This window comes from Portunus trituberculatus, chromosome 31, assembly GCF_017591435.1.
Source record: "Portunus trituberculatus isolate SZX2019 chromosome 31, ASM1759143v1, whole genome shotgun sequence".
NCBI classification, from domain to species: Eukaryota; Metazoa; Arthropoda; class Malacostraca; order Decapoda; family Portunidae; genus Portunus; species Portunus trituberculatus.
In genome coordinates, this window is record NC_059285.1 from 22,677,713 (window position 1) to 22,695,662 (window position 17,950).

Below are 17,950 nucleotides of genomic sequence, written 5' to 3' on the forward strand. Positions count from 1 at the left end.
ACACTTCTTTTTTCCGCAATTTCTCTTAAAAAATTTTCTTTTTTTTTGAAGACTCCTATCATTTTGCTTGTCATATTTTCATCTCTTTCTTTTAACTGTTCTTGAAATATTTCTTGAAATGATTCCTTGTCTTTCTTATCTTGGATTCTCCATGCTTGTACTTCTTTTTTAATCACGTCTTGTACTCTTTCTTCTTCTTTGTTAACTAGATCTTTTAGCTTCTCTTTTTCTTTCTCGGCTTTACCGAGTTCTTCTTTCATCAATTTCTTGTAGTTCGTTATTTGGACTTTTCATTCTTCATTTTCTGTTGTTAGCCTAGTTTCGTTTTCTTCCACTCTTTTTATCCTTTCTTTCAATTTCTGGAGCTCTTTATCCTGTTCTTCATTCTCTTTCATTCCCATACTCTCCTTTATCAATTTATCTAATTTACGTTCGATAGTCAAGACTCTATCAAATAGTGAAGTTTGCATGTATCAAAGCCTTCAAATTCTCTTTCTCCCTCACCAACATTGTCATCATCAGCTTTCATTCTTTCCCTTGTCACATACCTGCATTTAGATGGAATATCTTTCTCACTCATTATTATTTAACACTGTATTCATGAGAAAAAAAATGAGTCAACACTTTTCGCCCAGGCCACTGTAAACCCAAACAAAGGTAGTGAAGATCAGCTGATTCTCAGGAGCGACATTGTGCTTCCTCTACCTCTCTGTGTGTGTGTGTGTGTGTGTATTTACCTAGTTGTTGTAGTTTTACAGGGCCTGGGCTTTATGCTTGTGTGGTCCCGTCTCCATATCTACACTTATCCAATTTTTCTTTAAAACTATGCACACTCTTTGCTGACACCACTTCCTCACTCAAACTGTTCCAAGTCTCAACACATCTTTGTGGGAAACTAAATTTTTTAACATCTCTCAGACATCATGCTTTCCTTAGTTTCTTTACTATGCGATCTTGTGCTTTTAAAGTCATATTCTTCTCTCAGGATCAGTTTCTCATTATCCACTTCATCCATTCCATTAATCAATTTATAAACTTGTATCAGATCCCCTCTCTCTCTTCTGTGCTCCAAGGTTGGTAGATCCATTGCCTTTAGTCTCTCCTCATATGCCATCCCTTTAAATTCTGGAACCATTCTTGTAGTCATTTTTTGTAGTCTCTCTAATTTTCTTAAGTGTTTCTTTTTATGGGGAGTCCACACAACTCCTGCATATTCCAATCTAGGTCTTATATTAGTACTTATTAATTTCTTCATCATTTCCTTGTCCATATAGTGAAATGCTACTCCAATATTCCTTAGCAAATTATACGTCTCTCTGAAAATTCTATCAATATGGCTTACCGGTTGATTATTTTCTTCCATTGTCACTCCCAAGTCCTTTTCCTTTTTTACTTTTTCTAGTTCTACTCCATCTCCCATCTTATAGATTCCCACTGGTCGTCTTTCACTTTTTCCCATTTCCATGACATGGCTTTTGTCCACATTGAATTCCATCTCCCATTTTTTGTTCCATTTCCAGATCTTGTTTAAGTCTTCCTGTAGTATTTCACAATCCTTTTTGTTTAATGACTCTGCACAGTTTCGCATCGTCCATAAACAGATTTATGTAGCTGTTCACTCCCTCTGGCATGTCATTTATATATATACGAAAAGTATTGGTGCCAATACTGACCCTGTGGCACTCCGCTGTCTACTGTTCTCCACTTGGACTTCATATCTTTAACTATCGTCCTTATTTCTCTCCCCCTTAAGTAATTCTTCATCCATTTCAATGTGCTTCCTTTTAAGCCACCCTTCTCCTCTAACTTCCATAGTAATCTTTCATGTGGCACTTTATCAAAAGCCTTTTTTAGATCTAAATAAATACAGTCAACCCATCCCTCTCTCTCTTGTACTTTATCAACTATTCTAGAGTAGAAACTCAATAAATTTATCACACATGACCGACCTTTTCTAAAACCAAATTGGCTATTTGATAATATTTTGTTGTCTTCAAGAAACTCAATCCATTGCTTCTTTATTACTTTTTCATACATCTTGCATATTACACTAGTTAGTGATACCGGTCTGTAATTTAAAGGTTCTTCCTTCCTTCCGCTCTTATATATGGGAACCACCTCAGCTCTTTTCCACTCCACTGGCACTGTTCCATTTTCTATTGAGCATTTTATGATGTTGTATATTGGACTTGCTAGTTCTTCCCTACATTCTTTCAGTATTCTTCTGAGACTTCATCCGGTCCCATTGCCTTTTCCTCATCCAATTCCGTCATCAACTTTTTTATTTCAAGCTTGGTTACTTTAATCTCTTTCATATGGACAGTCTCTCTATTACCCTGTGGTCTTTCAAATTTGGATTCCTTACTAAAGACCTCATGAAATTTACTATTTAACAGTTCTGCCATACTTTTTGGGTGTTCCACCATTCCGTTTTCTCCTTTTAACCTTTCTATTGTTTCTTTTGTCTTATTTTTCCATTTATGAATCTGTAGAACAATTTTGGTTGTTCCTTACATTTTTCGACAATGTCCTTTTCATAGTTCTTTTCTTCTTCCTTTCTCACCTTAGCATATTCATTTCTTGCTGTTTTGAAGTTTTCCTTATTTTCTGGATTTCTGTTTCTTCTCCACCTTTTCCATGCTCCATCTCGTTTCTCCTTTGCCCTAGCACATCTTGCATTAAAACAATCTTTCTTTCCTTCTTCTTTAGGTCTATATTTGAACATATTCCCTGACCCCCGTTTTGTATATTTCCAAAAATAAGTTATATTTCTCTTGAACCGTTAATGAGTTTTCCATCTCCTCCCAGTTTACGTTTTTAAAATAGTTCTTGCGATTCTCAATATCAGCCTTTCTGTAATTTAATCGGTCTCCTTTGTATGATTCATCTCTATCTTCCTTTCCTTCTTCTATATCCATTTCTAATATTACATGGTCACTCTTTCCGAATAGGCACTTGTATCTTATATCATCGTTAATTGGTGTATCCCTTGTAAAAACTAGGTCTAATCTTGCCGGCTCATCGTTTCCTCTGAATCTCGTGTTTTCCTTTACTCTTTGGACCATCAAATTATCTGTCATTAGGTTCAGGAATCTATCTACCCAGGCATCTTCCCCCATACCACTTTCATAATTTTCCCAGTCTACCTCCTTACAGTTGAAATCTCCTACCAATATCACTTTTCTCCTTTCCTTAATGATTCTTGTAAGACTCCTTATTGTGTCATCTATCATGTCTCTATATTCTTGGTTAGTCCATGAGTTTGTTTTTGGTGGCACATATGTTCCAATGATTGTTAACTCCTTTTTGTTAATATGCATCTTAACATACAGTATTTCTGATTTTCCTTCCCCAAACTCCACTTGATTTACCACTATCTCCTTCCTTAACATCATCATGACTCCTCCTCCTCCTTTACCCACTCTGTCTCTCCTCCATATATTATACCTTTTATCCATGTCTATTTTTATTGCCTCATTTAACTTTGTTTCCACCAGACATACGATATCTGGTTCTTCTTTCTTTATGTAATCTCTTAATTCTAATTTACTAGATAAAATCCCATCTATGTTTCTATACATCATTTTTAATCTCTTGTTCTTATCATTTTTAGTTAAACTTGCTCCATTCTTTTCTCTTCTTTCTCTTTTATATACCATTTCCTTATCCTGTCTCCTATAATTCTCCAAAAAAATGCCTTCTTCTCCTCCTCTGACCTTTCATTATTTTTTTTTTGCTTCTGTGTAGCTGCGGTGGCGAGTGGATGTGTTGTGTTTGCGCTCCGTTTTTGGCTGTGGTTTTTATAGTTAGCGAGTGGTGTTTGTGCTTGGTGTCTGTGTGTGGTGCTTTTGAGTGTTAGTGAAGTGAAAGTGTGTACTGCAAGTGTTAGATTAGAGTGAAATAGTGGTTAGAATCAGTGTTTGTGAGTTAAAAGTATTTTGGTAGAGCGAGGAGACTAGGCTTGTAACTGTCAAGTTGACCTTGAAAGAGGATTAGTTGACCTCACTTAGGGCCCCCCACCACCGCGGTTCCCCACCCCGCCGTCACCAAGTATTTTTATTTGTTTGTGAGTTAACAGATTGTAAGTTAGTATGGCGGTAGCTACTGAGGTATATCAGAGTGTGATTGAGTGTGTGGAAGAGAGTGTTGAGATGGGATTGGGAGAGTTTGTTGTGTGTGAGATGTGTGGGCATGACAGGAAGGTCGTTGACTTTTCTGAGTGTATGGTGTGTAGGCTCAAGAGCGAAAGTTTAGTTCTTTCTCTTGAGCACCGAGAATTGCGAGAGGAAATCAGAAAGCTAAGTGAGGGGAAAAGTGCGAACAGTTCTCATCTTTGAGTTGAAGGAGGAGGTTAAGAGGCTTGGGGAGGCAGTGGAAAAATTAGGCAGGAGATCAGTGTTAGGCTGAAGGTTGGACCTTCTGAGGGCGACAGGGTGGCTTGGCCCTCTGTCGGGAAGAGCAGAGTGGGAAGAGGGAGCAGGCGAGCCAGACTGGGAAAGATAGTAGTCAGGATGGGCAGAGATGGCAGGTTGCGAGGGAAGGAAAGCGGAGGCAGTTAGGGAGGATAGGACTAAACCTGTTGAGTGTGAAAATAGGTTCGGTTTGTTGGAGGGGAGGGAGAGTGAGAGTGGAGTGAATGAAGTGGTTGTGGTGAGTGAAAGTAGAAAGAAGGGGGTAGAGGAGAGGAGGAGGATGGTTGTGCCTAGCACACCTCAGGTGTGTGTGGTGGGTGACTCTCAGGTTAGGTACTTAGATAGCACTTTCTGTGGGAAAGACAGGGATAGGAGGACGAACGTGTGTATGCCTGGTGCAGGTGTGAAGGCAGTGAGTGAGGAGGTGCAGAAGAGGGTTGGGGGATGGAGAGGGAGGGTGTAGTAGTTTTGCACGTAGGTGGGAACGATGTCAGAGCAGGTGGGTCGGAGGAGTTAGTGGCAAGATTTCGGAAATGTTAGGCAAGATAAGGGAGAGTGGTAGGAGGTGTGTAGTGTCAGGAATCTTGCCTCGTGTGTATGTTAGCAGGAATGGTTGTCTAGAGCCATTGGTGTGAATGATCGGGTAAAAGGGATGTGTAAGGATGTGGGTGTCAGCTTTGTGGATGTATGGGATAGGTTCTATGGGCGAAGGATTTGTATGCTAGGGATGGTGTGCATCTGAGTAGGAAGGGTGTGGATGTGCTGAGTGGATGTCTGAAGGGGAGTTGGGATGGAGTGTAGGGGTGAGGTAGCAAATGCATTCCAGAAGAAAGATGCTAGACATAAATTAGATAGGATAAACAGAGATAGTGAAAAGATTAGGAAAGATTTCCAGGTGCAAATAGGAGAGAATAAGATTAGGATTCCAAATAAGGAGACAGCATCTAGGAAGGTAGCAGGACTTAAATGTTTTATGTAAATGCCAGGAGTCTTAGGAACAAGAAGGACGAGTTATCTAGTTATATAGTTGAGGAGGACTTAGATGTTGTATGTGTCACAGAGGCATGGGTAAATGAGGAAAAGTTTAGGAAAATAGGAAAGAATATGAAGTAGATGGATACATTATGTATTTACACCAGAGAATTGGTAGGATAGGTGGAGGAGTAGTTATTTATGTAAAAATCCTTCATTTCCAGTCAGGTTAATGGTATTAAGGTAGATAACAGAGTAGAGTCCTTATGGCTGGATGTTAGAGTAAACAAAAGTAAGGTTATTAGAGTAGGAGCTTTTATAGACCACCTAACCAGTCAGCAGATGTAGACAACCTTATGGTAGATGAGATAAATAGGGGTGTACTAGTCAGACAATTATCTTAGGGATTTTAATCTTAAGTCAGTAAACTGGGAGAGGATGGTAGGAGATGCTAGTGAAAATAAGTTTATGGAAAGTTTTCAGGATAACTATTTAGTGCAGATGGTAGATAAACCTACTAGGGGGAGGAAGGTTTTAGACATAGTACTAACAAATATTGAGCATTGTTTAAAGGAAGTTGAGGTAGGAGAGACTTTAGCAAACAGTGACCATCATATAATTAGATTTATCATTAATTCCAGTAGGGATAATATAGTGAATAAGACTAGAGTCCCAAACTATCAGAAAGGCAATTATGGTAGGTTACGTCAGTTATTAGGAGAGGTAAACTGGGAAGATAGTTTTGGAAATAAAACTGCACAGGAGATGTGGGATATTTTTAAGGTTGTAGTAAAGGGTATAGTGATGCAGTGTATCCCTTACAAAGATATAAGGCAGAGAAACAGGAAGCCATTATGGTGGACTCATGAGATAGGTAGCCAGATCAGAGAGAAGAAGAGGGCATACAGAGAGTTGCAGAAAAGTGGGAAGATGTAGATTTGATTAGGTACAGACAGGTCAGAGATGATTTGAGTAAGGTTATAAAAAAGTAAAAGGCAGGCAGAGATAAAACTAGCTAGAGCTGGGAGTAAAGATCCCAAAAATTATATAGTTATTACAAGGTCAGTGATAAAAGAAATAAGGATAGGATTGGACCACTCAGAAAAGATGGTGTAGTAGTGGATCAAAATGAAGACATAGTAGAATTATTGAATGAACAATTTTCTTCAGTATTTACTAGGAAAGAATAGGAAATCCTGTTACAAACAGTGCGACGAGTAGTTTAAGAGCTTTAGAAAATATTGATATAAAACCGGAATTATTAGGAAATTTATTCTTGAACTAGACGATAGGAAAGCTAGTGGTCCTGATGAGCTACATGCCAGAGTACTTAGGGAGGGTGTAGACAGTATTTCTGAAGCACTTAAGTTAATCTTTGAAAGATCACTTAGGTTTGCTGAGATACCTCAGGACTGGAAGTTAGCTAATGTTACTCCAATATTTAAAAAGGTAGGAAGGATGATGCGAATAATTATAGACCGATCAGTTTAACTAGTATAGTATGTAAGATACTAGAGAAAATCATTAAGGGTAGTATTTGGGAGCATTTAAATGAGAATAGATTAATTAGAGATACCCAACATGGCTTTAGATCAGGGAGGTCCTGTCTTACAAATTTGCTCGATATCTTAGAATATATTACCAAGGAGTTAGATGATGGAAATAGCATAGATGTTATATATCTAGATTTTAGCAAGGCGTTTGATAAGGTACCGCATAGGAGGCTAGTGTACAAATTGAGACTACATGGGATAGGGGTAGGTTAGTTGATTGGATTAGTGAATGGCTTTCTGATAGGAAACAGAGAGTAGTATTAAATGGGGCAATGTCTGAGTGGAAGGAAGTGGTTAGTGGGGTACCCCAAGGATCAGTGCTAGGACCTCTTCTTTTCTTGGTGTACATTAACGATTTAGATATAGGAATTAGTAGCAAAGTATCAAAGTTTGCAGATGATACTAAGATAGCATGTGCAGTACAGGGTGAAAAGGACAATTACAGAATACAACGAGACCTGGACAGGCTGATAGCATGGGCAGACAGGTGGCAGATGGAGTTTAATTCTAAAAAGTGTCAGGTTATGCATGTAGGTAAAGACAACACAAACTTTAACTATGAGATGGAGGGATGTTGGCTAGAGGCAGTAGAGGAAGGAAAGGATTTAGGAGTAGTGATAGACAGGACTATGAATGAGTTTGCAGGCCACTTCCATGGTGAAGAAGAAACAGGTGACCCCTTATCCAAGCATCTGGCTGGTATTCTTAATGTGGGTTTGAGGCATCGGCCTTCTTCTGACGGTGTGAAACTCACATGTGATAAAATCAATCTCCCGGGTAAAGTGCCCAACTTAAAGGTCCCAGTGACCAATCCTGCCATCACCAAGGCAATGAGTGTTGGTGGATGTCACTCACTAATAAACTGGTGACAAAGGCATTGGTCCCCATTGCCCACTGTATTAATAATATTGGTGACAAGAAAGACGAGCCCTTAAACTCCTACCTTGATGGTCTTAATAACAGCCTGAGGCTCCTAACTTCTGTTGTTAACTACATCAATCAGCTATGGAAAGAGGTTAACGGACTCACGTGAGTAACTCTGTCCTGGCGGATCTCTGCAATTGGGACTGAAGTCGGCAAGGATGACCTGTTCCCGTTTGATGCTGTTAAAAAGTGTGAGAAAATATACAAGTCTAGGACATTTGGGAGCCCAACGTCCGCCCTTACAAACCTCCTGGAAGACGGTTTGCCTCACCTTGCCAGTTACCAACATGACTTCACCCTCAACAATCAAGGCCACGTCACCAAACAAGGTCTTTTTAGGTCAGAGGCCTAAAAAGACCTCCTCCTCCCCAGGGGAGGAGGATGCCAAGACACAGAAGTCCCCAGTAAAACTACCTTTGGTAAGTCCCTTGTTAATGCCTTTGATTAACACTCCAGATAATTTTTGTGGCACGAAAATTTTTGATGACTCCAGGTCACAGTGGAGTCTGCTTTCCTCAGACAATTGGATTCATGATGTGGTACATGGAAAATTTTTAGTTTTTGTGGATGTTCCCATGCAAAGGATCTCACCTGCTCCTCTCAGCCTGTCTTTTGCAGATCAAAAAGTGCTGGATTCTGCCATGCTGAAGTTCTTAGAGCATGGGATAGAATTATGTGCAGTACAGGGTGAAAAGGACAATTACAGAATATGAGACCTGGACAGGCTGATAGCATGGGCAGACAGGTGGCAGATGGAGTTTAATTCTAAAAAGTGTCAGGTTATGCATCTAGGTAAAGACAACACAAACTTTAGCTATGAGATGGAGGGATGTTGGCTAGAGGCAGTAGAGGAGGGAAAGGATTTAGGAGTAATGATAGACAGGACTATGAAATTTTCAAAGCAATGTTTAGAAGCAAGAAATAGGGCAAATAGGATCCTGGGTTTTATAAATAGAAATGTTAGTTATAAAAGTAAGGAAGTGGTGCGTAGCTTATATAATTCCTATGTTAGGCCCCATTTAGAGTATTGCATACAGGCCTGGTCACCCCATTATAGGCAGGATATCAACATGTTAGAAGCAGTTCAGAGAAGAGCAACTAGGATGATACCAGCATTAAAGCGCCTGGAGTATAGAGATAGATTAAAGGAATTAAACATGTTTTCATTTGAGAGGAGATGTATAAGAGGGGAGTCATTTAAAATGTTCTCAGATACAAACTACATAGATGTGAGATCTTTCTTTACCTTAGAGAAGGGAAGTAGGACTAGAAATCATGGCAGGAAGATTAGAAAGCAAGGCTGCAGGTTAGATATAAGAAAATATTTCTTTAGTCATAGGGTGGTAGACTTCTGGAATGCATTGCCAGAGAGGGTTGTAAATAGCACTAGTTTGACAATGTTTAAAAACAGATTAGATAAGCACTTAAATCTATTAGATTTATAATTATGTATAGCACTGCATGATAGTTTTTATAAGAAATTTACTATAGTTAAACAAGACATGATCCTCATGTATGGGGATCACAGATTGTAGAGGAATTCGCTGCGGAACTTAGCCCTTTTAATGGGCCAAATATTTAGAATTATTATATAATGTATTGTGTACTTGTAAGTGTATCTTTAAGTACTGATGAAGAGGTCGCTGTGCGACTGATACAGGATAACCTAGATGGGCCCTGGTGGCCCTTTGTTATCCTATTATTTATGTTATGTTATATGTTATGTGCACCAGTGGATCATGGTTTTCTTTCTAACATTTTTCCTACCATTAAGAGAGATGGCATGGCTAGAGTCATTCTGAATTTGAAAGAACTTAATGCATATGTTGACCATATACATTTTAAGATGGATACTCTCAAAGATGTGATTCCCTTAATCCACCACAATTGTTATTTCAAGTCTATTGACTTCACAAATGCATATTTTTCAGTCTATGTGAGGCCAAAGGACAGGAACTGGTTTCAATTTACTTGGCGTAGTTCTGCTTCACTTGTCTTCCACAGGGCTTGACTTCAGCACCTTGCATTTTCACTAAATTGTTGAAACCTGTCCTCTCGCATCTTCATAAGGTGGGAATTTTCGTGTCATGCTACTTGGATGATTGCATTTTCATTGCTGACTCTGCTGATATTTTAAGATTTAATGTGTGTTACGCCCTGCACCTTTTTGACTCCCTAGGGCTCACTGTAAATCCTCACAAATCAGTTCTAGAACCTACCTAAGAGATTGAGTTTCTTGGTGTGATATTAAATTCTTTTGACATGACTGCCACTTTGACACCCAGGAGGAAAAAGCACATTAAGATGCAGGGTTTACTACTACTGAACAAAGATGTAGTATCATTACTTGAGCTCTCCTCTTTTATTGTTATGGCTGTAGCCTCTGATCCTACTGTGGAGTTGGCACCACTCAGGTATAAGTACTTGGAAATAATTCATAACATGGGGACTCGCAAGCCATCATGGGAATTATAGCTCACCTGTTCTCTTGGACAGTCATGCTCGGGATTTAATCAACTGGTGGGTTAATAATGCTGATTCACAAACAAAGTTGTTACAATCCAGTCCCTACCAACTAGAATCGTTTTGTGATGCTTCCCTGACTGGTTGGGGTGCAGTAGTGAGGGATGCCAGAACTGGTGGTCACTGGACTCATGATGAACTGGATCATATCAATTGTTTGGAATTAATAGCTATTCTAATGGGTCTACAGCAGGCATCACCAAATGGCGGACCCCGGTCCGGATCCGGACCGAGCGATGGTTCTGTCCGGACCCGTGACCAATCTGCGGCCGGGTGACAGCAGGGAGGGAGGGTGTGGCGGGTGGCGGGGCGCCGTGCAACGCTGGCAGGTGTCAACAGGCCAGTGAGAGCGTGAACACTCTCAATTTCCTGCAGTAGGAAGGTCAAGCTAATATGCAGGGTGGCAGGTATGACCAAAGGGCGTGGTGGGTATCTGGGTGGCATGCACCTTTCACCATGGTGACGAGGTGGTGGACGGTGGCAGCCAGCAGGCGACACGCGGGCAGTGTATAGTGTGGGGGTGAGGGTGGGAGCGGGGGTGGAGAGCGTTCGAGCGTGCTGCCAACGTTGCCAGACTGTCTTACTCAGCCTCTTATATTCACCGGCTTCCGACCCAAAAACTGTCTCGTGGACCTCAGTAAGGAGATTCACTTATAATTATCGTTAAAATAGTTTATTCCTGATGTTTCTTGGCAATAGTTAAGCGTCAGAAACCGGTAAATACTATGCTCTGAGTACGACAATCTGGCAACAGTGCGTGCTGCCTTGACCTTGCGCTCTCAGTGCACCACAGCAGAGAGGAAGAGACAGATGAGAGCATGGCTTGCTCCAAAAGACGCAAAGTTGATGCGGAAAACCGTTGTTTCAAAGAGGAATGGACAGAGAAATTTTTGTTCATTCTTCCTGCAAGCAGCTCCAAACCAGTGTGCCTCATCTGCTCCGAAAGCGTGGCACTAATTAAAAGTGGCAACGTGAAGCGCCACTACGAATCTAAGCACAGCTCATTTGAGCAAAGTTATCCCTTGAAGTCTGAGCTGAGGGCACGCAAAATAACCGAACTGCAAGCCCAGTATGACAGATCGACCCGACTCATCACGCATACATTTACAGAAAAATGTTTAGTCAATACTTTGTTTGCACATGTTTTTCCTAAAGAAGCCACTTTTTATTTATTGTTTTCTGAAGATGTTGACTTTTTTTTTTAACTTGAATAGTAGGCTTTCAATTTTTAGGCTGGGACATCTTCAAGAAAAAAAATAAAACTTTAATCAATGCTATGTTTGCACATATTCTTTTTCCTAAAAGAGCCACTTTTATTCATTTTCTCCTGATGATGTTGACTGTTTTACTTGAAGTGTAGGCCTTTAATTCTTTAGGCTGGGACCTCATTAATTTGAGAGAAAAAGGGTTTTTGGCTCTGCTCGCAATTTATTTTATTCTGAGATTTCTGTTTTCTTTAATCTGAAATAAAGGCCTTAAATTTATTTGCCTGGGACTACTTTTATTTAGAGCAAAAGAGCTAGCTGTGCACTCTGTTAAACATTTCCTGCATTGAAAATAGACAATAAATACTGTTGAATCCATATGAAAATGTCGACATAGGGAACGGCTATAAGACACAAGCTGGACTTCCGTTCGGACCTTTTACTAGGGGGAAATTTTAAGAACTGGACCTCAGTGACTTTTAATTGAATACCCCTGGTCTACAGTCTCTTTGCAAGGATAACTGAGGAACTCATATCCGTCTCCGTTCTGACTATGTCATTGCAATTACCTGTTTAGATCGCTGTGGCAGTACTAAACTTTCCCTTCATGTGATAGTGGAACAGATTTTTGAATGGGCTCTGTCAAGGGGTATTACTTTGTCAGCACAGCATATACAGGGTCTACATAATACAGAGGCAGACAAAGAATCCCGAGTGAAAAACATGGATGCAGAATGGATGTTACAGCCCCATATTTTCCAAAGCCTTTCTCAACTCTATTACACACCTGATGTTGATCTGTTTGCCATTCGCATAAATACTCAATTACCTGCTTATGTTTCCTGGAAGCCAGATCCCTGTGCCATTCATATTAATGCTTTCATGATGACTTGGTCAAGTAAGAGTTTTTATGCTTTCCCACTTTCAGTATTATATCAAGAGTCCTCCAGAAAATCCAAGAAGACAAAGCTACAATGATGACGATTCTTCCACTGTGGCATACTCAAGTCTGTTACTAGCGGCACCTCCTGTGCTCCTCCCTCGCCTTCCTCTTGTGCTGCCACAAAATCCCACTCTCACACATCATCGGGCTCAAAGGTTAATTTTAACAGCGATGATATTATCAGGAAATCACACAAAATTCAAGGCCTTTTGTCAGAAGTTGCCAGATTTCTCCTGCACTGGAGGAAGAGCACAAGGATACAGTATGAGTCGCATATCAGGAAATGGTTGTCTTTTTGCCTCTGCAGGAAAATTTCTTTCTTTCAGCCATCTTCAACTGACTTCTTAGATTTCCTCTTTTCTGAATTTAAGAAGGAAACAGGTCGGACCTATAGCTCCATCAACACGATACAATCAGCCATCTTGGCAGTGGCAAGTATTAATGGCCAACCAGCAGGACGACATCCCTTGGTTGCCAGGTTTATGAAAGCTGTCTTTCAGGAGAGACCATCCTTGCCCTGCTACTGTACCACCTGGGATCCTCAGTTGATCTTAGATTACATAATAGGTCTTGGGCCCAATGAAGATTTGTCTTTAATTCAATTATCAAGGAAATTAACAATTATTATGTTACTCCTCTCTGGCCAATGTGGCCAGACTTTGCATATGTTAGACATTAGGAACATGACTGTTTCAGACAGTCGGGTCTCTTTCAGGATTGGCGATCCTCTAAAAACTTCTAGGCCAGGGGAACATTTGTCAGAATTGGTTTTTGTACCCTATCCCCCAGACAGGAGGTTATGTATTGTCACCTTGACGGTGAGCTATCAAGAATGCACAAACAACAAGCGGGGTTTGCTCACTGGTTTCTTTCTAACCATAAGACCTTCAGTCAAGGTGGCCTCATGGGACGCTTTGCGTCGCTGGGCAAAAGATGTAATGTGAGCTGCTGGCATTAATCTTAACATTTTCTCATCTCATTCTACCAGGTCGGCATCAGCCAATAAGGCAGCCCTGTGGCTTCCTTTGTCCACAATCATCTCTACTATTGGTTGGAGAATCTACATTCACTAAGTACTACAGGAGGCCCATAAGTGACACTGGTCAATTTTCTAGAGCTATCCTTTCATAGCTTATGTGTAAGACGCAACATGGCATTCTTTGTACAAGTTATTTTTATAAAACATGCTGTTATTATATTTATTTGGGTTTTGTTACAAACCTACTCTCTGAAAGACTGACTTGGAACTGGTGAAGCGGGCATCTCAGTGACGCAGTTAAATGTTTGTGAAATTATGATCAAACATCATACTTGGTAAGTATTCGTTTAATCTCACAATTATGTCTCCCAAGGATATTAGGCGTAAGTGGCCCTAGCGGTGACGTAAAAGCTGGAATTAATAAGAAAAATAGAGTTTGAGTGTCAAGTGTTTGTGAGGAGTACGAATAAAATTGCCTGTGGCACTAATGGATGGAAGCTGAACAGCACTTCCCATACATACTCTTCAAGTATACCTACAGGCACTATAGGTCATAACACACACACAAAAAAAAAACTGTCAGACATTAGTAAATCAAAAGATAAGCTGGTAGAATATTTTGTCAAATACTGTGTGGATGTATCATCAAGTAAAAGTGGTAAAGGTGCACAAGGGAAAAATGTAAGGAGTGGAGAAGATGTTGCATTAGATAATGCCAAGTTCCTGATTGGACTCCCATCTCAGATAGACTGCCTCTTCCTCTACCATGTTGTGCAGGGGACTGACACTCTGTAGTAAGTAGGAACAACAATGTATCTACACAAATAACGTAGTTTATTACTATAGAATATTTCATTGATACAAATGTAAAACATAATACCTAAAATAATCTAAAACATTCAAAAACATAAAATTATATTTAAAATTTCACGCCTAAACAGCTGTTCAAACGGAATGCTCATCACTAGGTGGCAGCATTGAGCAGTCAACCGTGATTATTTCATTACAAAACGATTATGTTTTCAGCTATTGTGTCAATTAACAGTTATAAACTACAGTATTTGTTTAGGTACATTGTTGTTCCTACTTTTTTTTTTTTTTTCTTACGTAGGGAAGAGGGCCAGCCAAGGGCAAAAAAAAGAAAGTTAGAAAAAAGCCCACTTAAGCGCTGGCTCTCCAAAGACTTCAAAAAGTGCCAAAACCATCAGCCAGAATTAGGGAAGCAAATGCTTCGATACCTCCCTCTTAAAAGAAGACAAGTTGTAGGAATTCGGAAATACAGATGCAGGGAGGGAGTTCCAGAGTTTACCAGTGAAAGGGATGAATGATTGAGCGTACTGGTTAACTCTTGCATTAGAGAGTTGAATAGAATAGGGATGAGAGGAAGAAGAAAGCCTTGTGCAGCGTGGCTGCAGGAGAAGGGGAGGCATGCAGTCAGCAAGATCAGTAGATCAGTTACCATGAAAATAGCGATAAAATATAGAAAGGGATGCAACATTTCGGTGGTGAGAAAGAGACTGAAGACAGTTAGTCAGAGGAGGGGAGTTGATGAGATGAAGAGCTTTCGATTCCACCCTATCAAGCAAAGCTGTGTGACTGGAACCGCCCCAAACATGCGAAGAGTACTCCATACAGGGACGGATAAGGCCCTTATACAGAGTAAGCAGTTGGAGGGGCGAAAAAAACTGTCGGAGACGCCTCAGAACACCTAATTTCATAGAAGCTGTTTTAGCAAGAGATGAGATGTGAAGTTTCCAGTTAAGATTATGAGCAAAGGACAGACCGAGGATATTCATTGTGGAAGAGGGAGACAGTTGAGTGTCATTGAAGAAGAGGGGATAGTTGTCTGGAAGGTTGTGTCAAGTTGATAGATGGAGGAATTGAGTTTTTGAGGCATTGAAAACTACTAGATTTTCTCTGCCCCAATCGGAAATCTTAGAAAGATCGGAAGTCATGACAGGAAGAGGCTGTCTCCCTGAGCCAAGAATCTGGTCTGCCTGAGTCCCTTGCCTATAAAATATTTACATCACCCTTGAACATATTCCATTTAGGACTATGTGCAGTCCCCAGGAGTAGCAGAATTGTAGGAGGTTGGACATTTACTATTAGAGTTTTAAAAGTAAATATTTGCATGATATAGTGGTGAAACAGGTGAGTAAAAAAAAAAAAAAAAAAAAAGACTTGTTTATGATAAAATGCTTGAAATTGGTGGTGTTTTCAATCTGTTTGAATTATTTTATTATTTCATTTATACTGTAGATAAAACTTATTTACAACCAACCAAGTGCTTATTGACTCAGGGCAACATTGAACCAGGCTAAGTAATAGTTAAAGGGGGGGTCAACTTATCTGCACGATAAACCTGTAATATAAATAATTTGGGGTTGAAATTATAGAGGTCAATTTATGTGCCAGATTGACTTATGAGCTACAATATATGGTACTATCAGATTAGTTTTATTATTGGGTTAAATTAGATTATGCTTATTTAGTTTTAGTTCATCAGGGAAATAAAAATAGACAAAATTTTGCAGTTCTTCAAAAAAAGTGTAAGGAGACAAATGAGATTATTTTGCGAACAAAGGACCCATTTGTGTTAATTGGACTTTTCATTATTCAGACCAGTGCCTGCATCATTTAGTCTGGAAAAACAAGGAATGAGTGTATTTTCATAGTACACAGTAGTTTGGCACCCAGATTTTTATCTGAGCCCCACTATACCCCCTTCTCGAGTTTTGTGCTTGCTTGGTTCCTTAGCTATATCGGTAGAACTAATGATAGATTTGTTTGTATCAATCTACTATTGGTGGTACCAATAGTGCGCTTAGTTATTATTTTTTGTGTATCAAACATGAGTGTGAGGGAAGGAGGGCATCTGGTTGGTGAAGCTATGGCAGTCCAGCAGAGCAAGTGTTGTTGGTAGGGCTCAGTGCATTACATTGGTGTTTTTGATGCCAGTGCTGATTATTTGGGGATTGTGGATATTCTGTTTGTGAACTATTATCAAGTACATAATTAGGAATACTAATTCACAGTGAAAATCTTGGATAATTAAATAAGATATGCTTGTTGTGCACTGCAGGTCTGTCCAACCAGACCCTCTATTTCATGCATTAGGCTTGACAGAGATGTACTTGGGTATATGACCACAGTATGAGGTGTCTTAATGCTGATACAATTATATAAGGTGTTATACTCACTGCATTAAATCAGTGGGTGGCCACATGTTACTTATGGAAGAATTCACGAGCTTGGTGTCATAACTTGCTACATTTTTTTTTTTTTTCATGACCTATAGCGCCTGTAGGCATGAAGAGTATATGTGGGAAGCGCTGTTCAGCTTTCACCCAATAGTGGTGCAGGCAATTTTATTTGTAGTGATACCCATATTAGGGTCCATATCACCACCCAAGCGCATCTTTAATCTACCCACCTAGAACCTGGGTATCATGTTGACATGCAGGTAGCTTTAAACCACTTGACAAATGGCATAGCTTCAAAGTGGTATGTGGTGGGATTCGAACCTATGTATGGATGTCTGCCCAATCCCATGCTCACCACCTTATCCACTATTATGTCAAGATTACTTGCAATGGTCAGTGTATCTGATGGTAATTTGATTTGAGTTTAACACAGTTACTGGTTTGCAATGTGTTTATCTGACTTGCTAAGATTCATGGGGTAAGCCATGTGCCTTGACGATAATGTGTTGTAATACTGGACACAGTGCATTTCTCCAGACCATTGGTGTCGCTAATATTGTGAGTCGATACTGTCTGTGATTATGCAATTAATGTATGTTATTTTTATTATGAAATTATGTAATTATTTTGGGTATGTGACCCAATATAATAGTTTGGGTTATTGTGTTATTTGTGTTTATTAAGAATGTGCAAATATATTGGTGTTATACAGTAATATAATTCAGGTTGTAATTTCTTATTGTGGTAGCTAAATTAAAGGCTTGCAGGCTATAGGGTGCAATTACGATGAGGAATTTTTTTTTCTTTTTTTTATCTATTTATTTTTTTAGGTTGAATCATTGATAGAGCATAGCGTTTGGTGTCCTGAAGAAACATTAGGTATAGCGCTAAACTCAAGGGTTGCGCAATTTGTAATGTTCAAAATACAGTAAACAGCGCTTAAGTCAGACCCGAATAAATTGGATATTGGATAAGGCAGACACTTTCAGGAATATAATTTTCTTCTTACTTATTTATTTTCTTAAAGTTCTAACCCAAGTACACCAATAAGCATTTTTTGCCCTTTGATTGAGTAATTTTTAATGTACTCAGCTTATATACTAGCTAAAATACTTCTGATAGTTCTTACATTATCTGAGTAATTTGAGTTGTCCTAGCTGTTCAAGATACAAAACAGGCACATGTGCCAGAGCATTGTAGGTGCCAAGATCAGTTTGTTGCTACATATATTAATTA

The 17,950-nt window shown here is 39.6% G+C and overlaps 2 protein-coding genes across 13 annotated transcripts in view; both read right to left on the reverse strand.

Annotated features, from left to right (window-relative positions):
• Positions 1-17,950, reverse strand: part of LOC123511333 (pentatricopeptide repeat-containing protein 1, mitochondrial-like) — a 358,287-nt gene that overhangs the window by 113,172 nt on the left and 227,165 nt on the right. The window lies entirely within an intron of this gene.
• LOC123511336 lies at positions 9,663-11,693 on the reverse strand. Its single transcript, XM_045267136.1, has 2 exons — positions 11,142-11,693; positions 9,663-10,945 (listed from the first exon to the last, which is right to left on the reverse strand). The coding sequence occupies exons 1-2, from the start codon at positions 11,316-11,318 to the stop codon at positions 10,529-10,531; spliced, it is 594 nt and encodes a 197-aa protein (XP_045123071.1). The 5' UTR covers positions 11,319-11,693; the 3' UTR covers positions 9,663-10,528.